General features: G+C 42.6%; 1 protein-coding gene and 1 long non-coding RNA gene across 2 annotated transcripts; one reads left to right on the forward strand and one right to left on the reverse strand.

The window, feature by feature from the left end:
- Window positions 1-2,916: 2,916 nt before the first annotated feature.
- LOC121620463 (TLR4 interactor with leucine rich repeats) lies at window positions 2,917-5,257 on the forward strand. The gene is made up of 5 exons (XM_041956504.1): window positions 2,917-3,222; window positions 3,516-3,661; window positions 3,827-3,995; window positions 4,082-4,244; window positions 4,887-5,257. The coding sequence occupies exons 1-5, from the start codon at window positions 2,917-2,919 to the stop codon at window positions 5,177-5,179; spliced, it is 1,077 nt and encodes a 358-aa protein (XP_041812438.1). The 3' UTR covers window positions 5,180-5,257.
- A 19,375-nt stretch (window positions 5,258-24,632) lies between these two features.
- On the reverse strand, window positions 24,633-26,613 carry LOC121621309. The gene is made up of 3 exons (XR_006007624.1): window positions 26,519-26,613; window positions 26,349-26,423; window positions 24,633-25,591 (listed from the first exon to the last, which is right to left on the reverse strand). It is a non-coding gene; the product is annotated as an uncharacterized LOC121621309 (long non-coding RNA).
- Window positions 26,614-27,233: the final 620 nt, after the last annotated feature.

Below are 27,233 nucleotides of genomic sequence, written 5' to 3' on the forward strand. Positions count from 1 at the left end.
GAAACCAACCAGCTGATATCCGGTCAAGTGTCTGGAGCCAGCATTAATGCACCAATGTGAATTTTGGTGGTTAAATAAACTGTGGGTTTTTAAAAAAAATTCACTGTTGGTCTATCGTCCATCTGGACACGCACACTCACACGCAAAATCTTCACAAGGTGTTTACAGTCTTTATATAATATCAAAGTCAGTGAAACAGACGGGTGGAGATGGAGGGATGCCAAGGCTCCCTAGCGGTATTAATAGGAAATGAGAGGACAGAGCCCGAGACACGATAAAAACATCAGCTGAGTTTAGTGGATGAGAGGAAACATTTGGTGATTGGAGAGGATTAGAGGATTACTGATACAGCTGACTGCACTGAGAGTCTCCATCAGCATCATCACTCTGTCTTTGTTTCTCCCTCTGTCCATCATCTCCCTGTCTGTTCTCGCCGTCATCCAGTGAAGTCAGGACACGCAGAAGTTGAAGCTACGGAATGGGGATTGCCTGGGCTCTTCATCAGCAGAGGTGAGTCAAACATGACATTTGTGCCGTTTGGATTCAGATTTTACTCTTTATTTTTGTGTGATTCAAATTGTAGTCAGATTTTTGTGTTAAATATGTAAAAATGTTATGTGTGAAAAAATGTATTATCAACCAGAGGGGTGAAAAGTCACTGCTTGTTGTTATTCGACAGTAGTCGACATTCTAAAAGTACTTATTGTTATTGATAGTGAACAAAACACGAGGAAATAACAAACAGGTCATTCTGTAGCTGCTTTCCAGTGAATAAGAAATAAATGTCAGTTTGTGTACATGAGACAAGCGGGAGTTAATCCTTTCTGCTGCTCTGCTCTTAATGACTGTGATTATGTAATTACATTTTCATGGCAAAGAGAGGATAAATCAGATGAAAACCCTGTGTTTAAAACAAGTGATAATTATGAGAAAGATAAGAAAGGTAAGTCAGTTATGTAACGGTGAAAATCTGGCAGCTGTTTTTTAATGCTGGCATGTGATTGTAGAAAGCATGTGTGCTCCTCTGGTGTGCCCCACAATATTCGTAGCTGACGTCAGATTTCCCTAAAGAGCTGAAGGAAAGCTGGTTTGACAGCCTCCAGAAGGCGCTGGATGTGCATCATTCACTGAACATCTCCTGCGTCTTGTCTGACTTTATTCAGTGACAGAGAACAAAGCTTTGGCCTCAGTCCTGAATGTTGTGAGCGCAGCACAGAAGATTTCTGGTCCACACAGCTGGTGTTTTAATGTCACAGCGTGGAACATAACATGGAGCGTCCCAGGAGGGGAGAATATAGTGCGTGTAACAAGATGCATAGTACAGGCCATGGATGTAGCTATTATAAGATCAGTGAAGTTATTTTTACAGTGAGTTGTGTCCAGTGCTTTTCTCCACCTTTCAGCACAGAGACTGGTCCATAATGAAAACTGCAGAGAGCCAAAAGCCTTAGTGTGCATGGTTTAGTCAGCAGAGGTGTGCACACTGCTCCAACATCATTCTTTTACTTTTCTATCACATGCATAACATCATTTACTGAAATGTCCATCAAAACACAGCTACTAATGTGACTCAGTCAGGTGTGAAACATGTTTCATTAATGTATGAATCCTACAATAAAATAATGTTGTTCAGGTGTCACTGAATGTATCCAAGATTTGACGTCATCAGTGCTGTTGCTCTGTTTGTTGTCCTTAGTTGGTTGTGTGACAGCTTCTGTCCTTAGAGTTTATTAAACAGCTGCAGCATCACACAGCAGCTGAAACTATAAGTTTGCCTTTAAATTTATATTAAAGTTATGTGTGCATTTATTACACATGTGGCACACACAGTGGGATTGTTTAATAACGCTGCCCTTATGGAGTCCGCCATGTTGCACCACCATGTTTCTACAGTAGCCCAGGACAGACAAACCAACACTGGCTGGGTTTTTCGCAAATTTCACAGCAACCATAGGTTCTCCGAGGCGCTTTGAAAAGGAAGATTGGGGGGGGGGGGCAATCTGCAACCTCACCACTAGATGTCACTAAATCCTACACACTGGTCCTACAGAGGTCCTCTAGCTTTCATGTAAACAAACCAAGTAATATTTATGTTCAGTGTCACTCACCAAACAGCACTGGGTGTATCCCTCAGGTCTAACAAACTTGTTCACTGTATTTGCTTCTTCATAAAACACTCATAATAACATTGCTCCATGACACTACTAAAGGTCAAACCATCACAAGGTACCTTAACAGTTAATGAAATTACTATGTGTAATGGGAAAGGATCTTGAAGTGACAAACCCACAGAAAATGATCCCAGTGTTTTTGCTTTTCAGCTCCCAAACTCTGCTTCAGCCTCGTTTTCCAGCCACAGCAGGCTTTCAGCAAAAACCGCTCTGACAAACCCACTGTACACTACCAAACTGCCAACAGACAAACATTTAATCACTATCTGAACACATACAGCCTTTAGCAGCTAAAGAGCCAGACTTCTCCCTCAGGGGCTGGTGGTGAAAAGTGAATGAATGAATGCTGGACTCTCATTACTCTGGTGGCCAGAAACACACATGAATGCCAATATAGCTCTGTGTCTGCTGGGTGTGTGAACAGGTAAACACTTTACTTGCACCAATATTTGCCTTAGTTTCTCAGTGCTGTGGTTTTTAGCTTGTTCGCAGCCCCCAAATGTACGAACAAAAAAATTATCAATAAATGTCGCTTAAGGTCAAACAAACAAGCACGACTTTGCTGATTTAAATGTAAGCTAAACTCTGTGCTATGCTTTCTTTCTTATTTCCAGTTGCTTCTATGCTGACTGCACAGCTTGGTGAAGAGAAGGGCGAAATAAAACTACAAACCTTCATTCAACCTTCCACACTTGAACTACTCCTTTAAACAAGCTGCCTCCCTCCTCGTGCTGTCTGAGGAAATATGTGTCTCGTTTTCCTGGCCCTTCTCTTCTTCCTTCTTGCCTTTTATTCCCCCCCATACCTTTTTCCGTCCGTCGAGGGCTCACGGTTGTGTCCACACCAGTGCCTTTGTTACGAGCACGCTGACCTGGTGGACTGCCGTGGCCGTGGGTTCGAGCACGTTCCCAGGGGCCTCCCACACGGCACATGGCTGCTGGAGCTGGGAGGAAACAATCTGAGCGAGATTGGCACCCGAGCCTTCATTGGACTGTGGTCGCTGCGGGTGCTGCTGCTGACCAACAGCCAGATACAAGAAATACAGCCGCAGGTAGGAATGATGGGATGGAAGAAGGCGAAAGCACTGGAAATACTGGAAGTGCTGTGTCCTGAAAACAGAACAGTTGGAAGTGTAATCGCTGAATGAGGCTGAATTCTTATTTAAGTACAAAATGAAAAGCAATGAACTGGAACGATGAATGTTAAAAACAAGGTCTGTGGTCCATCTAGGTGCTGAATAGGTAATGAAGGAGGGGCAAAGGGAGGATGGAGGGAGTTTTTTGTAACAGAGTAGCTACAATAAGGCTTCTGTCTGTCTCTCTGGCTGTCTTCCTCTCTTCACAGGCTTTTTTCTCTTTGTCCTTCCTGGAGAAGCTGGACCTCAGCTGGAACCAGTTAACGTTTCTCCCTGTCGACTTCTCAGCCAGTCTGTCTGCGCTCAGAGAGCTGCGACTGGAGCACAACAACTTGCAGCACCTGTCTGAGTACAGGTACCTGTCTGTCTGTTGGTCCTCAAAGTGCAATCAAAAATACATCTCCTCCACCATACTTCATATTCCTGCCAGCCTCCTCCAGCTTCTCAGATCAGGGACTGATGGGTAGGGAGCCACAGTTAATCACTGCTTATACTGATAATCTAACTGTCTCTCTGTCAGCTTGGAGTACCTGGACAGCATTGAGAAGCTGGACCTCAGTCATAACCAGCTGGTGATGGTCGGCTCTGGTGTGTTCAGGGGCCTCTCCAGGCTAAGACAGCTGTACCTACACAACAACAGACTGACTGTGGTGCAGCAGGGGAGTTTGGATATGCTGCCTGGACTAGAGGTACTTTAATGCCTATTGAGATGACTGTGTGCGTACGCCAAGTTGCCCACACGCCTGTCTGTCTGACTGCCTGTCTGTCTGTCTAGGTGCTCCAGCTGAGTAACAATAACATCTCCCGGATAGACAATGATGCTCTAGCTCCTCTCTACAGCCTGGCAGTCCTCAATCTGGAGGGAAACAACCTGCATCACCTCAAGTTTAAGACCTTCATCAGCCTTCACACGACAGCTACACACATCCAGTTGTCAGGTCTCCACTATCACCACTACTGTTATCCATGTCATATGAAGTCAGTCTTGCTCTTATGAATGTGTTTATTTATTTTCCTCTGTTGTTTGGGCAGTTTTCGGCAGCACAGACACAACTAAATGATCACAGAAATATTATCAGGATATTATAGGAACACTGCAGGCAGCAGTGTGTCTCTATGATCTTCTCGCTCTTCTGCAACTATAAGTTGCTACTCGATGAAGGTGACACTTCTCTATAGTGTATATCAGCTACAATGTAGTTTGGAAGTTATTTTTTAGAGTCTAAAGTTTAAACAAGGTTGTAGTTACAGATAAAATTGACAGAGGGGCGGGACTGGGAGAAAAAGGAACAATTACTGCCACGTCAGCACCACAGACAACACCATGGAGCTATCAACACACAGACCAGTTAGGCTGCTGATATTTCAGAGCCGTGAGCGGGGACATAGGTTCTAAATGTACAAACTTCGGTCAGATAGACGATCAGATAGACTAATCTGAAAAGTTCAAACACTTTAAACATTTCATTTTTTCTGTTTGTCTGGTCAACATGTTCCATCAATCTGCTTGAATTGACAGTTCTGACCCTACATTATCTTTTTCCTTGATTTTTACTTTTACTTTCTTGTTGGTCCACCAGGCAACCCGTGGAGCTGTGACTGCGAGCTGCATCGTGTCTTCAGTAAGATCTTGCATGTTCGCCACCTCCACATCGATGACTACCGCAACGTGACGTGCAAGGACCCCCCGCAGCTGGCCGGGGCTTCGCTGGCCTGGGTCGATAGCCAGCTCTGCATCGCAGAAACAGCCACCGTGCTCGTCATCACTGTCACTGTGCTGGTCACCGTGGTGGCAGCTTTGGTGATGGCAGAGAGGAACAGGAAGAGGAACCAAGGGAAGAACTGGGACTCTGAGTCGCAGACGCAAACGTAGAGGGCACCATCCAGAGAGTCTGCATGATAAACAGCGAGAGAATGAAGAGACCTAACAACATGGAGACTCTGTGAGAGTGAGGAGTGAACTCCCAGCATGCTCTAGTGACAAGGAGGCACGTTTCATACAAGACAGCTGACTGACACAAACAGTGTCAATGGACAATTCCCTTTTTCCTTTGATATTCAAACAGCCAACAGCAATGCATGCCTGGAAGACCTGAAGGACACGAAAGTGTGGTCTGAAATGTTTTCTCTTTTCAGTGTATCTTCCACATGTTTAAAGGCCCAGTGTGGAGAGTTTAGTGGGTCTACTACTAGGATCTACTAGCAGAATATAGGAGAAAAGAAATATAATATAGAATCTTTATATCTTTATATCCAGGTCCTCTTCCATGTTATACCACCATGTTTGAATGACAGAACAAACCAAACAATGACATGAGAAAGCCCCTTTTGTGTTTTTTTTTAGTTTTGTTTCGTTTAAAACACTAAGAAGGCAGGGGTGACACAGGGGATGTTCAGTTGGTTGCAATCTGCAACCTCACCACTAGATGCCAATAAATTCTACACACTGGTCCTTTAAAGCTTCTATGCTCCTACCGCCAGGTGGAGTTGCCACAAATCCTGCATATAGGGGGCTTTAATATAAATTAAAATGTATTTTCATGTGCATGCAGCATGATTACAGTTATTTATATTATAATATATTAACCAATCCTCTAGTGCTTTTTCAGTGCTATTTGATTCCAGACAGCACAGAAAGCAACACAAGGCTTCTAATATTAAATATATACTGACGTGGTAAGAAGTGGATAACCTTAATGAGGGATGAAGAACAGGAAGGGAATTCAGGAAATGAGCAGAGGCTACGGTCATAAGGGGACTCCCTTTTCTAATATTTGCCACCTATCTAAAGTATTTATACTATAAAGTATAGGTAAAGATATAAACATAAAGATCTCAGCTTTAGTAAGTTGGGCTAGGTGATAGTTTAAAGGGGTATTCCGCTTATTTTGCTTTTCACGTCCCTCAAATTGGGATGCTTGCAAAAGAAAGATAAAAACAAACAAAAAAAAAAAACAAAGGTCAAAATCAAAGCAACAGAGAAAAAATAATTCTGACTTATGGTCCATAGTCCAGGTCAAACTCCAGGAACACTGGATACGACATTTCCCATGATGCAGCTCAATAAAGCCTTCATTAGATCCTCCCTGCTTGGTAAACACCCACAAATTTCAAACTCCACAAATTTTTTTAATGCAGCAAGTCACCAATGATTGCAATAATGATGCTAACAATAAACAATAATAAAAAAAATAGCAACGTGTGGGAGTGAGAACATTGTTTTACCAGATATTGTAGTTCACATGTGGTAGCTGTTTCCCTCAGTGTAACTTGCTGTACACTAAAGTAATTTCTGAGTAGCATCAGTTTGTTTGTGTTTTTCACACCCATGAAATGCTCAGCTGACCTTCATGTTTTAGCACATCCGCTCTCTGCAGATTCATGTCTACTCTGTGGTTATCAAAACCAACATACTGATCCTGTTACTGTGCAACCCTGTCTTCTAGAAATTACACTCATATACAGCTAATTTGCATTCATAATAACCATGTGCCAACAACATAAGATTAAAAAATTGCTGACTAGAACAAACGTATAAGTTCAGTCTTCATGCGAATCCACTAGATAGATAGATAGATAGATAGATAGATACATACATACATACATACATACATACATACATTTCCAGAGAAATTTACATTTCCAGCAGCTCTAAAGGGTGGAAACACAAGGGCATCCAAAAAAAGAACAACTTTCAAATAAGGAGGCAAAAGTACAATACAAAATACCAACTAACAATATAAGAAAAAAACTAGTGAGATAAAAATAAAAATACAGAATTAAGCTATACGAGATAGAAATCTGGCGGTTAAACATGAGCACAGTAGTGCAGTTGTGCAAAAAGACATTGTGCAATAGTCGGTTTGTCCACACTTAAGTCCAACATAGGGTGGAAACACAAGGGCATGCAAAAAAGAACAACTTTCAAGTAATGAGGCAAAAATACAATACAAAATACAAACTAACAATATAAGAAGAAATAGTGAGATAAAAATACAGAACTAAGCTATACAATAGACATCTGGCGGTTAAATGTGAGTGCAGTGTGCAACAGTCGGTTTGTCCACACTTAACTACAAGGAACCTGCCTGTGACTGTCGCATATCCATACACATTTTAAGAATTCATCCGAGAGTCGGCCTGACAATCAGCAGACTAAGGTCTTTAAGCAGACCATATGTCTCTGGACACCACAGAGGATTACTGCTGGACTGATGGAGGGAGACAGAAAGAGAGACTCAGTCTCATTGAGGTCATAGGCCAGATGTCAAGATGATTACTGCTGGACTGGAACATGTTGTCTAAATGTGTGTGTGTTGGAGGGTATTAAAGAGGCAGAGACAGAGGCCATAATCCCATCACAGAAAAAAAAAAACTATTAAGACCAATATTGGGCAAGTTATTTGAAAAGTAACCTGCTACCTGCATTCCTCATTGAAAACATAATTACAATGCTGTACTTATTACTCGGCAGCAAAAGCACTGTTATTACTCATCACTTTACTTTCATTACTCTACAAAACGCAGTTAAATGTGCCTTTAAAAAACTCCAAATCCTGCACACTCACACATTACATCTTCTGTATTTAACACATGGTGAAATGTCGTGGAAAACAGTTTGGAGGGATTTACCAGATATCCAGAAGCTAGCTCAATGTTAGCCTACATACGGTTTCAGAAGCCCTAAACTCCTGTTGTTGTACAGTTCACACACCTTCCATCTCTAATCAAAACTACTCCCCCAGTAGTTAGTGCTAATGTTAGCAAGCCGGCTAAGAACGCATAACATGTGAATTGACAATTTAGGATTTACCAGGAGTCACATTTCATGGGAGGCATAGCCGACTATTTGATGCGTTTACTACATTCCCCTCCGGTACTGCAGGTGGCAGTATGTAGAACTTTAGCTGCAGCGTCACTCAAAGAAGACAAAGAAGAACAAGAAGAAAAAGAAGAACCTGCCAAAGGTCTGAAAGCTTGAGCAAGTATCTCATCAAATGGCAGGAGCTTATCTACCCAACAAATCTACCAAACATTAGTGTGACATAAGAGCAGCAGAAACACGAGGCTGCCTGGTGGTGGTTTTAATGGAAGGTTTATGTGGACAGTGGTCAGGGCGGTAGGATGGCCCAGGTGGGGCGCCAGAAAATTTTCCCTTATTTACAAATCCTAATGTTGACAGATATGCCAGAAGCTGAAGGGAAGGAAGGTCATGAACAGAGACACATTCGACCTCTTTGTCTCTGTTTTAGGTAACAGGTTTTGAAGTTGAACAGAACAGACTGGAATGGCAGGGATTAGAGGGAGATTTACCTCACAGTGACTGATGGACAGCAAGGACGTTTCAGACACCGCTGAATGGGGGGGGGGGCATGATTCTCATCTCCGAGTGGACACTTACAGTAAAAATGGCCACTTTGCCATATCAGATTTCTCCAACTTTGCATCGTTTCATGTTAGCTGGAAAGCGCCCTTTGTTGCACTGACATTTAGAGGCCCAGCCCAGTTTTGTCTTTACCTCCCTAATGTGATGTATTGAAAGATGATGAAAGGATGAGACAGTGAGGGATTGTGGATGTCAACAACAGCATTTGGGTGCACTCTTTAAGTTTTTTGTCCTGGTAGATTAACTTTTTTTTGGTGGTAACAGCACATGTGTTTACATGATACACTTCCCACAGTTCTGTTAAAAATGACACATGTCCACTGGGCAGCACAGAAATGTACCAAAAGAAGATAAACTGTAGCATGAAAGCATCCCTGCCTTTTTAAAAAAGAAGACTAAACAAGACAGTCAACAACAAATACTTTGTCTAATGCCCAGAAACAAATGTTGTCTGTTGTCATGTGTGAAATGTGAGCATGCACTAATTCTGGTCTTACGCATCATATGCAGTGCGTGCATGCGTGTATTTCCTTTGAATCATGAGTCTTACATTGTTGTAGGAGAGCAATGCTGGTGCAACATGCTGTTACACTGAACATTTCCCAGTCAGTGGTGGGAGGGAGGAATGGCCTCCCTGATCTGAACTTCTGTAACCAACACAGAACACCAGGATAGAACGGTGCCAGTCTCATCACAATGGGTCAATGACAAACTGTTTTTTTTCATCACTGAAATAATATTGACCTTCTCAGTGTCAATGCACTCTCCATAAGCACCACACAAAAGTGGCCACACTGTCCTGTTTTTGAAAGGGGGGCAGCTTGTGTTTGTGCCTCTTCTGTACTGCAATCATTGTTTTCACATTTGAAACTTTGCCGTTGAATATTACATAAAATGTCCAATATGTAACATTTCCACATTAAAATGTAAAAAAACCCCTCAACCTATCTTTATAAAATATTCTGTATGTACGTTATCCCAAACGTTTCCAACAATGTTCAAACAACATGAATAGAAATTAAAAACACCATGAGTCACGTCATGTAAGTAATGGTTGTTGTTTTACAATGAAGACTACAACTCCTGTGATCCCAGGCCGCTTCAAACTACATCTTTTGTTTTGCCGGAGAGACCGCTAGTGGCAGAAATGACATGCTGTGCGTTTAAGTCACATGCTTCACATCCAGTATGCACATGCATCACTTTCTCTGCGTTCTTGTGTGTGCATGGGTGCGTACTTTAAAGCTGGACTCCACCTGCAACAATGAAAACATATTGTACTATTCATACTATAGGATAAGTACTCTAACACACACAGTGGTTCCCTAAATTAGCTTTTTAGTACAAAGGCACCCCTTCATAAAGTTTCTTTACAATTAATTCCATATTTTTTTCACACAATTGCCACACTTTCACCTTTTTTCTCTTAATGTTATGTAATTTTTTTCTGGCCCAACTGTGTTGAGGGCTGACAAGTATCACTATTTCTTTTTGCTCTATCACAACAACAAATCTTTCTGTTGTTGCTATTTTTGACTGCTTTACCTGAAAAAGACATGAGGCGGAAAGCAGGATGTGTTACTTTGACAACCAGCAGCTATGACCGTCATCACCAGTCTTAGCTGGGACATCAGTGCTTATTTAACAGTAGTTCCATAGTTTTCATAGTTTCAGTATGGTGACTTTGAGGTTAATTCTTCCATTTACATGCATTTGTACATATTATATAAGATGCACTTGATTCAAATATTCCGTCGTTTTTTTGATGTGGTAAGATATGTGTGATGTGTGTATGTGTATGGTGGCCATGAGATAGTCAAACAGGTTTTGTAACAAAGCAGCAGCAGGTGGACTTTGCCTGCTTGGCACAGAGAGACTTTACAGGAAGCCTTGCAGAGTGTGTCAGTACTGTTCAGCTCTCAGCTGGAAGATGAGCTCCACCAAGGTACCTACCGGTCTACCTGTCTACCTGTGGTATCTGAACCTGACCTTGTTGGCTGTGGTTACAATGTTTGGTGTCTTAATGTTGCAGATATGTTCCATTTTTGTTACTGTGATGGGATTGTGTGCAACGAGTTTGGTTGTAGCAGGACCAGTAGAACTGGTGAGTGAGCTGACCTTTGGCCCTTAACCTCGACCTCAGGTCTTTATACTGACTCAACATAGCCAACTGTCCCCTGATTCTCTCCACAGATACCCCGTCAGACAGCAGCCAGACAACAGGGTAGGTAGACTGTGGGCATGAATATGCATGTGTGTGTCTGAGAGAGATGAGCACATGCATTATAATGTAGCTGTCAATAATTGTGTAAGAATATATGCAAATGCATGTGTGTATGTGGACAGTAAACACAGTAAAATTTATATTTGTAGTTGGAGATGACATGGAAAAGTGATCAGTCTTTTGATATTTGATTGAGAGATGGATCTGTGTCGCAGGGGGCGCTGTTCTTTTCTTTGCCTCCTACCAGGGTATAATCAGAGATATCGAGGTCAACCCAATCGTCTTCAACCAGGTCTTGGTGAACCAGGGCTCTGCCTACAGCAATGACACGGGGGTGTTCACTGCGCCGGTCTCTGGCGTCTACCAGTTCGTGTTCGCTGCCCAGCTCTGCCGTGGAGACCACAACAACAGGTGGTACTTCATGGTCAAGGGGGTCCAGAGGATGCTGTGTCATGCTCAGGTACACAGGACTAAACTAGACTAGAAAGAAAAGATAGATTGGCATAAAAGAAACCTAACTAGACTTAACTAAATTAAACACGAAAAGACTATGGAACACATGACAAAATGAATCTGAGGATGGTCAGCTATATTCTGGTAGACAATACTTACTAGGAGACTAGACTACACCTGATCACTCCAGTCTAGTTTAAACAAGATAGACAAACTAAACTAAACCATACATGTTTGTCAAAAACTGATCCTTGAGATTTAAAATGAAAATGATCATTGGCTTCAGCAGAGGTGAAGAGGATCTACTGAGACGACAAAGATGCATTTGATATTCAGAAGCCAAGCTGAGTAACAGAACAAAGGGTCTAAAAATACCGTCCTCCGCTCCTGTTCCCCAGGTATATGGTGGTACCTCAACCCTCAACAGCTGCTACCTCATGGAGGAACTCAAGAAAGGTGACCAGGTGTGGGTAGTGCAGAAAGAGGGGAGTTGTGCCTGGGCCAGCACTGTCTCCAAAACCATCACCTTCTCTGGCGTCCTGCTGGCAAGTGAGGGCGTGTCCATGCTGGGGGGGAAGTATGGCACTGGCAGCTCCTGTCCACTGGCCCCCCTGGGCTACAACAAGGCCATTGTTTCCGGCTCTGCTGGCTGGAGGTCCACTTCGTCCAATATGGCCATCACCCTGCTACTCTGCTGTCTCCTCTTGGATTAATCATTGAAAGTTATAGATAACTTTATTATATATGTATAGGCTTTAATTCCATTCTAGACCTTTATTCTTTTCATGTTGTTTTTTCTGTGATTTCTGGATAAATCAATTCATCCAGTCGTCCCTAAATGGTCCTTCTAGTATTTATGTACATTTGATTGATCGCTGATAGGCCTACTCTTAATTATTTGGCTTTGATTTCAACATTCTGCAGTCAACCTCAAATGTCTGTGACCCTGACAGGATCAGATACTAAGAACTGAGAAAACGCAACAAGTCTTAGCTGTGTTGCCTTATTTTTGGGTACCGGGGGACAGAGAGAACAACCTGACGAACACACAGCTGGGACATGTTAGCTTTATAGCTAACGTGTTTGCAAATGTTCACATCCAGCAGACACAAAGCAACATTACCATTCATCTGAAGTTGTGTTTCTTGCAATCTGAAGAATGTAAACAACATATTCCACATTGTTCTCATTGTCACCGGGCTTTCAACTAACTCCAGTGTAAACCCATCCTTGGCAATATTAGACACTCCAAGCAAGGATGCGGAGTATAAAGAGCAAAAAAGTCTGCATAGGGAGGAGGCCGGGGTGGTTAGATGGGCAAAACACAGGTGACGGAGGTTCCTGTCCATACGGATGCTAAGCGGTACTTTGTGTGTTGGTATGAAACACAAACGGGCGTGACCAGACTTCATATTTGACGACCTGGGAAAGAGAATGGGTTGAATAGTCTCCGCCACCTCTTGAGAAAAATACTAAGCTTCAGCTGCCGTCTGACTTTCTTCGCCAGCTAGTTGCTAACCAGCTAAATAGCTGGTGAAGCTATTGAAAATAAGTTTGTGTGTTAAACCTAATTATTTACTTTTGGCCACATGGGGGCAGCATTAAGAGCTAAAAACACAACAGCGGCACGTCACTGTCCTATAAACTTTACATTGCAAACGAGGAAAACAAAACCTTCGTACACATCCAGCACACACAGAGCAACATTAGCATTAGTGCTCATGCATTTAAGTCCAGTTTTTATGTCAGTTTTGGTCTTAACCAACACCTAGAGAAAATAGCTGGCTGTCTAGATGCTAAATGCTCGACTATATTCACCGGCTATAGTCGCTAACTTTGTTTGGTGCAGGGCAGATGGTGTACGGTGGGGTTGTCCAAGCTTTTATGCTTAAAATGCCTGCCTGCAGCTGGAAACACACTGCTGTAAAACCAAAACAATGAAGTAAAACAATGTGATAAAAAAGGCTTAAAGCTCTTTTACATAGTGGTACATTGTTTAATTCAATAATTGATTAATACAGCTCTAATATATGTGTTTAAAAGTTGATGTTTTTGGTTTCTTATATTAATTTAATGTTTGCCTGTGTTATTTAAATCTTGGATCAAATGAAGCTTAATTTGTTTTTCACTTTTTTGACATACTTGTGTTTTGCATTTCCTTGTGTAATGTGCATTAAAGCTCACCACAGATCACAGTCAATGGAGTAATGGCATTGACTGTCCAGCAGATGGAGACACCTATGTGATAATGGCCATACATCCTGAGTTGTGATGTGGATGCCATTCATGTGCTGCATGCATGTTATGAGTATGAAGATCATACAATACAGTTCCACCAAGACACGCCACCTCTTATTAAAGGAAGTGATTGAAGTGCTTGTTGCCTTGCTCACTGGAACATCAGCACGATCTGATGAAGGTGAAAACATTCATAGTTCACTCAGTTCTGTATCTCATTTCATTTCTCATTATTCACAGCTCATGTTGGAGCTGAGGAAGGCAGATTTACTGTAAGTATGACTGAATGCTGATGTAAGTACATGGTGTAGTTTTAGTTTTGAATTCTGACTGAACAGAATAATGTAAATAAACACTAAGAAAGTCTGATGACCATTTGTCTTTTACAAAAACATGTCTCCTCATCCGTACACCATGTCCAGTAATGATAAAGGTGGTATTGCTAAATATTTGAAAAATAAATAAATGTTGAATGCTGAATGTTTGGATCCTGAGGCTGATTGTGAAAGTTGGGCTGAGACTGGTCGACCTAAAGAGTTAGCCAAAGAATTAGACAAAGAAAAACAGAAAAACATCACTGTCCACCTGGTGCCCCTGGCAACCATTTACAGCCGTGGAGGCCAACCACTGGTATACAAGATCCACAACAGCATGCCTCCGCTCCAACCTCCACCTACAGCCTTGAACAGCCAGAATCAACCTCCACCAGCAGCTACCACCGGAAAGATGGCATTTTGTAAAAGGTTAATAACAAGTGTGTCCTTAGCACACAGTTGTTTTCTGCAGAGTCTCTTCAGGGCTCCAGGTGGGGACTAGGAGTAGAGAGCTGTAGTGGAAAAACACAGCTTCATGGTCCATTAAAAACATTTCCACAAAATTTTGGCACTTGAGGGACACCAGATGAGAGAATCGGGCCTGTGGTGTGACCTTTACAATGTGTGGCCCCTCTACCAGATTGAATGAGGCTAAAAGACTCTAAAAAAACAAGAGCAGGAGGAAGTGTGAGATGTAAACAGTCAATCACATGGATTTGAATGAGGCACTTCTGTATTTAAACAGTTTGTACATGTAACCCACATAAACCAAGCAGCCAGTAAATGGACGTTGGTGTAGTTACAGGATGAGATCAGCAGAGGGCGCATTGATAAGATCATTTGGTTGTCAACTGTTTTTGGAAGTTGTGATTTGAAATATACACCATCACTCTGCTGACACTGCAGTGTTTGACGGAAGACTTGACAGAAGGCCTCTCTCAGAGACGTCCACTGAGTGGACATGAAGATGAAGACCCCTTCACTGGAGACGAGTTCTCTGGCTTCAAAGCCAAGAGAACAATCTCTCAGTGAGGATATTATTCATTTTCGGTAGTTTTTATTCTCCAGATCTGATCTGTGGACTGCCTCAGAGAAGTCTTGCAGTGTGCCTGAAATGTCTGCCACTATCTAATGCATATTGTTGTAGTCAAGCTCACAAACAGACTCCTTCTCAGAAGGTGCTGAGTGATGCAAACTCTCCAGTCTATGTGTATAACAAGTCCCTCGCGGATGCAAGAGACCCCCACGCTGAATAAAACAGTCTCACCATCCCACCCTCTCCTCCCGACTGTCTCGCCTGCTGGATTCATCAGGTGTCGCTCGTGCTTGTGTTCACAGATGATAAAACTGTTTGACTTTTAAGGAGGCAAATAGATGCAGATCTGGAGGTTTAGAATTGAGGTTAAATCTGACTGAAATGTTTTATCTTCCGCTCTGTTTCATTGTGGTTGACATCGTTAATCCGTTTCTGTGTTCTAAACATTTAGTTTCTTTAATGAGCTGCACCTCGAGCCTGAAGAGTTATTGTAATAATAATAAGATGACGATTTAGTGTGAATATTTGCTCCTGCTGGTCCCAGCGGACACTTGTTTTCCATCGGATGGAGAAGGACATGGGGACACCGTCATTGGTGTCACTGGTTGCATGGTGATACTTTCAAGCGTAATCAGAATGGGCTGCATCACAGGCCACACGGTGTTATGATGTTTTAAACTGAGTTTACTAGCAGACCTGCTTCATCACACCAGCACATTTCACCGTCTTCACAGTGACTCCAGAGAAATCCTCCCGAGTTCAGAGAGAAGTTACAGAAGTGGACCACCACAAAACCTTTCCAGTAAGTCCTCCATGCTCTGACACGCAGGCGCAGACGGTTCCTCACAGTGAAGGCTGGACGGATCCTCTCGCTCTCAGGTGACTCACAGCAGCTTCAGTGCGGCAACACTGATGGAAGAACTGAACACATCCTTTATGGTTAAAGCAGGTTATTACACAGGTTATTCATCATGATGCATTTAAGGAGCATTTAAATGTTGGAGCTGCTCCAGGAGGATAATTACTTTACACTTTATGCGGTCCTTATAAATGAATGAGCTGTTCCATCCGTAACAAGGCTTCAAATTTCAGAAATGAATCATGACTTTTGATGTAAAACCTTAATCTGTCTTGAAGTAACTTGTTACCAGAGCTGTCCAGTGTCTCTGAAATGTGGTGAAAAAATCTAAAGCTGCAGAAAATGGAGTCCTTCCTCGAAATTGAACTTGCTATAGAAACATCACTGATGTTCAGATCTGAACTGAAGGAAAAATGCTAATACCACAACATGGAAATACTTTGTTATACAAGTCGATGTTCAGCTGCCTTCAAACCTTACTGGGCTGAAAGAAGAGAAATGTAAAAGCAGTGTTAAAGGTAGAACTGGCTCCTTTCACAGAGTCACATCATTACAGAAGTATAATATTGGAGTATTTGTGTTGATGTGTGAAGCAGCATTTTATGTTGTAGTTGGTCCAGTGGAAGCCAATTATAACAACTTTATGTGTTGTTGAGAAGTTAAATACATGTAAAATCCATATCTGCAAAGTAACTACATCACATAACGATCTTGAGTTAAAGAGTAACATACATCCATAAATGAGTATAATATGAGGTGTGATATATGATGACACTCCCCACAACAGTGTCAAGAGTCTGACAAGCAGCTTTCTGTCAATGTGTGTGACAGGAGTCCAGTAACCAGCGATAGAACCAGACGTCCTGATGGAAAACAGGGCAGAGATCGACCGTGCTGTGGAGGAGATGGAGTGGGGAGAGGTGGTGGCCACTCACCAGGCGGCCATCCACGACCTAATGGCCAACAAGCCTAGCTCTCCGCCTCCTCCTTATGTTCCTGCCGAGCCCACCAACACCCACCCTTCAGAGGCTCCGGGTGGAGATTATGGTGGGTGCATCCCCCTGGGAGCAGCTCCTCAGGTGGTTGAGCAGCCAAACCCATCAATGGCAGCTCCCACCATGAGCTCCGGACCACCACTGTTCCCAAACATCATGGAGCAGCCAGGTCACCTGTACGGTCAGGCAGGTGTTTATAGGCAGGGACAGGTAAGATACTGAGTATAAGTGAGGCCTCTAGGAGTAGATCAATACCCTTATTGATACGGATGCTTGTTGATGGTGGATGCTTGATGTCAGTGCAGAGTAATTTTAACATAAGATCACTTTGTTGTCCCGTCACGTGTGTTGAGCTGTTCACTCCTGTGTGGCTCTGCTGATCAATGAACTAGAAACTGCCAATTAGCCATAATTCAAAAGCAATCATTCAGGAGAGCTCAGTGCACTGAAGCTGTCACGTGACTGTCCTGAAAATATAATAGATATGATAGACATTTATTGATAAATCGAAAATTAATTGGCAGCTATTTTGATTTTGATCATTGATCGTTTAAGTCATTTTTCATTTTTCTGATGTCTTAAAAATGAAATTTAAAAAAGCAGTTCAAAACTCCATAAGAAAAATGGCACATTTTACAACTCTTTAGCTAGAGGCTGAAGCTGTTTTCTGTTGAAGCTCAGTTGTATCAATTGTATTTATTTGCCTGGATATGCAAATGTTAAGATAAGACTGTGTGTTTGCGTGCATGTGTGTGTGTGTGTGCGTGTGTGTGTGTGCGTGTGTGTCAGGGTTTCAGGTGTCAGGCTGAGCTCAAGCGACCTGAAAATTAAACTGAATTGCAGGATTATTAGATCAGTGAAACAGCTGTGAAACAGCTCTGATACAAGCGTTTCAACAGCGGTTTGTCATCCAGAAAACCTGCTTTATTATTCAGTGATAACAGCAACGTCCATCCTCCACCACCAAAGTTTGGGATAGTTAGTGATTATTTGTGCAAAAGTTTTGAAGGCCCAAAACTTATTTGAATGTAAAACCTACAGCTCACAGGTGAATGTTACTTCACCAACAGCTCAGCTCACATGAAAACACACTCCTGACCTCTGTGACCCTCAGCAGAAACATTCAGACATATTCTGGTCATTTACCTGCGTGTGGCAGATTGTCCTCATGCGTCACAGCAGCTCATTTAAACAGTTGTTAGAATTTATAAGGGGGAAATCCTGCCACCTGGTGGACAGATGACACCAGTGCAGCTCGTCCAATAACCTGTTCTGTGTGTGTTCGTGTCTCCAGCATAATGCTGCACTACAGGTGAGGCTCCCTGACGGGTTCGGCCTGCTCTGTGTTGGACACCTGTAAGCAACACACACATACATGAGTGAGCACAGCTGCTGAGCTCCTGTTTGCATCGTCACACACACTCTTTCAGCTGTCGAATGACTTTATCTGCCTCTCTTTGTGTGTTTAGGAACGGAGAGCCGCTGTATGAGCTCCCACAGGTTTTCCCTCCTCCCGCCTCTGCTCCTTCACCCGACACCTCCAGCTCAAAGTAAGTTTGCTTTGGACAGTTAATTTCTATCAGCTGTTGTTTGATTTCAGGTCTCTGTTCTTTGTCTACCAAATAGATCTGCATGAATCTAATTAGAATCAGTGTCTGTTAATGGGGTTAATGCACAGACAAGGTTACATTTTTCACATGTCTTGTATTATTCTGATTATCTTCACATTTCCACAGCAGCAACATGAGCTCTCACTCTGTTTTTGTCCCTTAGCAAGAGACAGCATGAAAGCCAGCAGGAGGACGACCGGCCGTACATCAAGAAGCCGTCAAACGCCTTCATGCTGTTCATGAAGGAGCAGAGGCCCAATGTCGAGGCCGACGTCAGGAGGAGAGGATCTGCAGCTGTGAGCGTAGTCCTGGGTCAGAGAGTAAGTGTGCTGCTTCTGTATGTTCGACACACTCAGTGTCACAAACTTCATCCAAGTTTGGTAAAAAATAGTTTGTGTGCATATTTGTGGGTCTGTGAACATGTTTTGATGTGGGTTTGTAGTTATGTGTCAGTGTGTGTGTGTGTGTGTGTTTACTGACACTGTGTTGTCGTCTGTCCACAGTGGAAATCACTGTCAAAGGAGGAGCAGGCCAGATACCATGAGCAGGCCAAGAGAGAACAACTCCTCCACGCCCAGCAACACCCTACGTGGTCCACCAGTGATAACTACGTCAGGACACCGTGCTCACACATCACACACACATCACTACACTAGAGCTCGTGAAACGCAGTCGCTGCAAAGAGTCTCCATCAGCTGACACCTGATGGAGTGTGTGTTTGTTTTTGTTTCCAGGGCAAACAGAAGAAAAGGCAAAAGACAACGGCACCAACCGCAGCATCTGTGATGGAGGCTGCGCGCACATCCACCTAACTGGCCTCCCCTGCAGCACCTATTAAAACTAAAAAATAAATAAAATATATATATATAAACTTCATGTAAAGATCTGATTCTATTGAAATATCAAAGGGAACAGCAGCCACATGTTGAAACCAGCCAACAGGCATATGACCAACATATACAGCATACAGGTGGCTGCCACTGCTAACTGACATGTCATCTATTAAAAAGCATATTTAGCAGAGTCATTTTTATCAATGAGGGTGAGATAAATAACACAAACACTTCTCTGTATAATATGACTTGAACTCAAACAGTTTCAACAAAGACAGGTGGTATTGCTAAATATCTAAATATCTAAAAAAATAAATAAATGTTGCCATGGATCACAAAGTTTTCTGATGATAAACTTTGACCATAATGATACATCTAATATTGTTTCACCGTATATTTATTGAAGTCATTATATGAGTATAATTTTATGGACAATCTGTAAATGTACATGCTTGGATGGCAGAAACTGTGACTGAAGCTGGTATGGTGGCATGGTATGATGGCAGTGACTGTTAGCTGTTGCAGGAGGACACTGGTCCATGAGCTGAATGTTTGGATCCTGAGGCTGAGACTGGTCGACCTAAAGACTTAGCCAAAGAATTAGCCAAAGAAAAACATCACTGTCAACCTGGTGCTCCTGGCAACCATTTACAGCCGTGGAGGCCAACCACTGGTATACAAGATCCACAACAGCATGCCTCCGCTCCAACCTCCACCTACAGCCTTGAACAGCCAGAATCAACCTCCACCAGCAGCTACCACCGGAAAGATGGCATTTTGTAAAAGGTTAATAACAAGTGTGTCCTTAGCACACAGTTGTTGTTCAGATTTTCTGCAGAGTCTCTTCAGGGCTCCAGGTGGGGACTAGGAGTAGAGAGCTGTAGTGGAAAAAACACAGCTTCATGGTCCATTACAAACATTTCCACAAAATTTTGGCACTTGAGGGACACCAGATGAGAGAATCAGGCCTATGGTGTGACCTTTACAATGTGTGGCCCTCCAACAGATTGAATGAGGCTAAAAGACTCTAAAAAACAAGAGCAGGAGGAAGTGTGAGATGTAAAGAGTCAATCACATGGATTTGAATGAGGCACTTCTGTATTTAAACAGTTTGTACATGTAACCCACATAAACCAAGCAGCCAGGAAATGGAAGTTGGTGTAGTTACAGTATGAGATCAGCAGAGGGCGCATTAATAAGATCATGTGTTTGTCAACTGTTGTTGGAAGTTGTGATGTAGGAGCCACATTTAAGTTTATTTTGCTTGCACTCATATTTTGTTGTTTTCTGCATTTTGTGAGATTGCATCCTCCATAGGTGGTAAATGGTGCCACCACCACCGGGTCAATGGTTGCCAATTGCGCATGACTGGAGGAAGGAAGGCAGCAGGATACAGTCATTGACCTCGCCCGCCTACGACGCACGCTGCTCACCTGTGCTGAATATTGTCTTGCAGTTGTGCTATTTAATAGACTTTATCTTTTTTCATTGCATCCTTTTGTTTGTATTTTCTTTTATTTGTAATAAAATCGGCAACAATTCCAGTCAACTCATCTTGTTTGATTATTGAGGGTGTGAGTCTGACACTGTGAAATCTGCCTCCTGATCTAATGGGAAAACGGATAGGACTTGGGCTAAAGGAAAAGCCAAAACGTGTTTTTGCCATTACAGTTCGTCAATGACTACTGCAACTTCTGTGACAACTTTGGATCACGGAGAAAGTTTCCACTGCGCGCTGGAGGATCATAGGATCAGGATCAGGAAAAATGTCTCACATTACCAGGAGAATTAACATTTTGAATAATTTAATGACAGAGAAAGACTTTCTAGATGAAGTTAAACAAAACCTGATTAAGTTTGACGAATTTTTGGAAGAATTCAAAGCATGCACGCATCCTACGCGGACATGCTTGATGAAAGTACACGCGTGGAAGATGAGGAAAAATGGTATCAGCCGAGACTCGCGGATATTGTTTCTTTTATTGATAAGGTGTCGGAATGGATTGCATGTGTTGAAAATCCTAGCTTAAGTTACTTCCTCTGCCGAAGTGCACAAATCCGCCCCATTGAAACTTGACAATGCCCAGGCGGACCTCGACTTTCTCGATGCGCATCCGCATAGGTCCAGCAGATCGCATTCATCAACACGATTTGCATTAATGCAGAAGCAGATCGAGAAGCTTTATTGGGCAAAGTGTCTAAATTGCAGCAAAAACACGCAATTGAGGAGCAGGAGGAAATATTACGCAAACAAAGAGAGGCGCTGGAGCTTAGCGTCGAATTGGACGCCGCCAATGCAAAGATCAATTACTTAAAGGCTGCTGAAAAGAATACTTTCGGTCCCATTCCGTCCGATTTGGATACAGCTCATATGTCTGTGCTGGGTGAAGGAGCGTCACAAGCTGCACAATTGGATGAAGACTCGGAAAGTTCAATTTCTTTTCATGAAACCCCCTCAGTCAAGCCCAAAGCAAGTGCTGCTCATGTTAATTTCCCCCTGCTTAACCTAGATTCCAGCAGACCTGCATCCCACCCTAGGCCCACTAGCACTGACCAGGTGCAGTACACATCAGTGCAAGTGCACAGTCTTCCCTATGGAGGTGACTCAAACATTTCCCATCTCCTAACTCAGTCAGCTGCATGGCATCCTTATCCCACTCAACCAGCTGCAAGCCACTCAATCTCAACCTCCACAGCCACCGCAGCCTCATTCTCAGATCCCACCAAGGCCTCAGCTACAGCCTCATCTGCCGCAACAGCCTCAGCCACCACCTCAGCCTGATCTGCAGCCTCAGCCCCCACCATGGTCTCAACCGCCACCGCCTCAGCTACAGACCCCACCGTGGCCTCAACAGCCATTGTCTCAGCTTCAACCACAGCCACCGCCTCGGCCTCAGCGACAGCCTCATCGCAGCCTCAGCCTCAACTACAGCCACAGCCTCAGCCCCCACCATGGCCTCAGCTTCAACTGCAGCCTCGACTGCCGCAATTCATGAAAAGGGCCCATAGAGACAAGCTAAGCACATACATGCAGAGGCATACTGTCTGTTGTCAGCTCTATCTTTGACCCACTCGGCTTTCTTGCTCCTCTCATTCTTCCAGCCAAGCAGCTGCTACAGGAGCTCTGTCAGGCAGGCTTTGGATGGGATGAGCCATTGCCACAGGTGATATCAGAACGGTGGATGGAGTGGATCAGCAGCTTGGAGATGATCAAAGACTTCAGTGTGCGCGTAGATTGCTGTCTGAACAGGCGAGTGACAGAGCCTCTGAAAGGAATGGAGGGGCAAGCTGGACTGGTAAGAACTGAAAACGCCGCCGTTCAAAGGCCAATATGCAAGCAACGGCGGTCCACTCTCTTTCTTTGAATTTGTGGTGCAAATTTGGGATCTTGTAGCTGGTTCCACTGGTCTTTGTAGTGTAGAAAATATCCCAGAAATCGGTCAGACGGTCCCTGATGATCTCACTCCCAACTCCAGCCTCAACTTCTCCACGTTCAAGCACACGTCTGATTGAAATACTTGCATCAAGAAAGTTTTCGTTTGAAAATGCTTCAATCGTGTCCATGAGACACTGTGCTTTGCGGATTACAATGACTTCTTCCTCCACCACATTTTCAGGATTTGCAAAGAAATCTGTGCTGCTGGAACTCTGTTCATTGTGAAGTGCGGTGCTCGGTTGTTCGCTGGTTACTGACCAGTGTGCATCTAGATTTTCTTCTGTTTCCTCCACAAATACTATAAGATGCTCTTCTTGTATTGGTGGGTATGTGAGTCTTAGCGAGACCATCAACGCATTCGTAATGCCTGTTTGTCCGGTGTCCTATAATAACTACATCATCAATTGATGCATCTGTGAGAGGCTGGTCTGATGTTGTAAAAGATGGAGCAGATTGGAGTGTTGAGGTACTATTGGGACTGCTACAAGAGAGAGGCCTTCTGCTATTCTGAGGTCTTTTTTGACAGGACAGACCAGCGGTGGGCTGGATGAGGGTCGTGATGAATGTGGAGGCGGTCCAGGTTCACTGTATGGGACAGGTACATGGGGCATGTCTGAAACTTCATCACAAAGCTCAGGATTACTGTACTCGTTTCCCTTTGTGCAGAGGTATACTCTAAGGGTCTTGTGTTGAGTTTGCTCAATCAAATTTTGGAGCGTGACACTGCCTTCAATGGGTTCCCCCAAAACAGTGACAGAAAGCATGCAGTCAAAGTCCTCTAATTTCCCTTCAACTGATGTGCCACCAGGGAAAAAGTGTCTTTCCTCTTTCTTATAGTGGATACCCTCTCATCTTTATTTACAATCATTTTTCCTTTTCCACCCCCAGTAGCCCTTCTGACTTGTTTATACACAGTGTCTTGGTAGTTCAACCAACCAAATTCAACTTTCCTTGTCTTTTTTAAAGCATTCCTGTTTCCACAGAGTGCAAACCTTGATTGACTGCTGGTGGTTGCAGTGACTGAGGCGGCTGATTGAAGTTTCATCTTCTCTCTTAAGGTACTGATTAACTTTCTTTTCCTTTGCCCTGTATCCTCCGATTCACTTGAGAATAACCTTTCAGTTTTTGGCAAAAACACGGTCTCCATATCGTGGAATATACATAGAGAGCTTATCTTCTTCAAGGAAGATCTTATCTTCATTATTCTTTGCACATGTTCCTGTTACACTGAAACCTCAGTAGTGTGTATGAGACCATTTCAGTAGTGTGTGTGAAAGGTATTTCTGAATAATCATATCAGCATGCAATGTCTTTAAATATACTCATTCTTTTTGTTGTTTACCATGTCCTCTGCCATTTGTTTCAGGCATTCCTCTGGAAGTCCCCTTTCTCTCAAGGCTGACAGAAACTGGTCCATCTGTAGATTTTCAAAACCCAAGTTATAAATCATACTTCTTAGCAGCTGTAAAAAGCTGTCACCTTTAAACTGCTGGCTCTTCATTAACTGGAAAAACAAAAGCTGAACTAATATACCAGTATTTTTAACAGCCATGTTGGCTTTAAGTTGACAATTGACACGCATTGTTCTGAACCACTAGCATGATGTAAATACGACACAGAATACACTCAGCACTATCAGGGTAAAAAAAAATCAACAATTGATGAAACGTTATGTTATTTGCGTCTCACGCCGAAGGAGCCATATTCTTGTTTCCCTTTCCCGTTTCATGGCTTCAGCCTATTATACTAGGGCCAAGAAATTATAATTTAACCAGTGTTTCTGAAATAGCTGTACAAAGCACCTGTGGCTGTGACCATCACCAAAACCGACATCAGCTATTCCTTCATCAAGTCTGTCTGTCTGCATCCATCCACCAACCATCTGAAGAAATGCACATTTCATATCTTATCGATGATCTGAAGGAGCAAGGCATGGTGGTGGTGCTTTTTTATTAACCTTTATTACAGACCACAAACAATGTTGCATGTTCTCTCTTTAAACCCAAATAATAAAACATTCAAAGTATAAATAATTTTAAACCCAGTTTACTGTGAAGCTTTGCACTTAAATTTATCTTCACAGCAAGATTTTGTTAAGACCGCTGCATGGGTCCACAGTGATTAATCAGTCTGACTCCTCAAATCTGGCAAAAACTTTGTAATTTCTCTCATCCATATGTGGCGAGAAGTGATGAAGTGATGAAGTATAAGAGTTTCTGGTCAGATTATACACTAAAGTCAGATTATACACTAAGCCACCTGGGGGATTTCACCCCAGGAAGTTTCAACCAAATTCACCTTTAAGGCACACAGTTCACTTTACTCAAGGCAGGAGACACGTTTCCGTTTGTTCTTTATGTAACCCTTATTACCATGTTATAACAGCACAGGTAAGTAATAGTCAATGCTAAGACATGGACCAGTAATTGAAGACTATAAGCTACTTAGAGCCCTTGTTGTTGGTGAAGTTAAAAGACACAGACAATGGTTTGAGTTTTTTGTGTGGCCACTTGTTATTAATAACCAATAACACAATGAAAATACAGATAGTTGCAAGGCATTCAATGAAAAATAACTAATAACAAAATAAAACCCTTTGTGTCCCAAAGTTACTGTTGGGGCCCTTTTTTTCCTTCGGCTCCGTGTCAAGTGTATCAGTGTATGTTTGTTCTGTCCAACCACACAGTCCGTGAGGAAGGGGGAATGAAAGAATCCTTCTCCACTCTGAGTTCAGTATCAGTCGTTTCGATGCGGCTCGCCACCCAGCTCACGCTGGGTATCTCGGGATCTCTGAAACTTCACACGAAAACCCAGCTGGCAGCTCTCCACTGGACGGTGGGATGTGGATGGGACGTCATTTACTGATGTCACAGGGGAAAAAAACAAAACAAAAAACCTGACCTACAAAGAGGTCAGAGGAGATCCAAATAACATGTTGATTATCACCAATCAATAATAATCCTTATTAAATCAAGCTCTCAAAAGCTTCAGTTGAACAACAAAAATCTTCAGTTTAAATATTAACTTACAGTTGTGAAACTATAAATACATACAAGTGCATTTTATAATTAAATTTGAGTACTGTAACTACATTAATAACAGTTTCAAGATCTGAAACAGTCCTAATTAACACAGAAAATAGCATTTTACAAAAACAAAAGAAAGAATGCATAGTACCCTCTCATTTTTGTAGAAAACTGCATTAAATTCAGAGAAACTCATGGTAATTTAAAGGCATTAAGGCCTACTGTGCTTATATGTCTCCCCTTGCACCGCTAACAGTGAGAAACTGCACCAAACATTCACCTCTGCATTTACCACAGCACATACACACAGCAATAGACTCACCACCATCTTATTTTTTTCCAACACATGTAGTGAACGACAGTTCAGAAAGATATTCTGAAGTAAACAGTTATTAAGAACAATAATACGATAATTTGCACATGACACCAAATGAGCTAAGTGGTTCTGCTTCAGTCGATGGCCATTAGCATCACAACACACAGTCTATGGCGTCTATAGCACCATTAGCACCCTTTTTTTCATGGCTATATAACGCGACTTTTAGCTGCTTTACACACAACTAAACAGGTCATACATGAATATAAAATGATTTCCAGGTTAACCAAACAGGTTCAAGGGCATTTTCACTCACCGAGTTATCAAGCTAGGAGCAGTTTCACCATTTACCCTCGCCAGGTCGGCGGAAATCGTCCGATCTCACGGAGCTCTACAAAGTTGAAATGTTAACAGTATACCGGTCAACCAGTGCTCAACATCAAAAATTACTACAACTCAGTTTGGAACATTATTTTCATGTCTTACCCCGTGGATGGCAGCAGTTTTACTCGCGGTTTGGAGCACATAGCATATGAGGCAGCAGAGGTAAACTTGACTGCAGAACCGGAAGAGGAAACCAGACGTGACCCTGCGGGGATGATCACGTGAGCCCACAGGGGTTCACTGATTGGCTCCTTCTACGAAGCCCTGTGCAACAACTCGTTTTTTTCTATTTATCCTTTTCTCCATTTAACCACTTTTAACAGTCGTTGGTGCATATAAATCAATTTTTAAGGAAAACGGCTCTTGTGTGTTTCTTTTAAAATCTGCTACATATATTGGACAACTAAAAATGCATGTTTTTTTGCGTTTCAGAATTGGAAATAGAATGATTGGAAGTTACGCGGACACTGAAACCCACACAATGAATTTAAAAAGCACAAAGACCATATATCAAATGTTGATTTTTCATTTTTATGTTCTGTAAATCGTATCCTCGTTTAGAATTATAGAAACAGCATTTACAATAGAAAACCCGGCAAAAGAGTCAGTGCCTAGCAACGGTTGCTATGCTGAAGACGCGCTCGGGGGGCGGGGCTCAGCGATCAGAATTCCTTTGATCCCTGACGTCGGGCTGTGATTCCTTTGTTCCTCTGTGACGTCACTTATCAAAGGGCTGAGATGTATGAATAAACCTGAACTTATACAGACTACACATACCATTACTATTCAACGTATTTACTCATTTCATTTGACAAGT

Source organism: Chelmon rostratus, chromosome 17, assembly GCF_017976325.1.
Source record: "Chelmon rostratus isolate fCheRos1 chromosome 17, fCheRos1.pri, whole genome shotgun sequence".
Classification (NCBI taxonomy): Eukaryota; Metazoa; Chordata; class Actinopteri; order Chaetodontiformes; family Chaetodontidae; genus Chelmon; species Chelmon rostratus.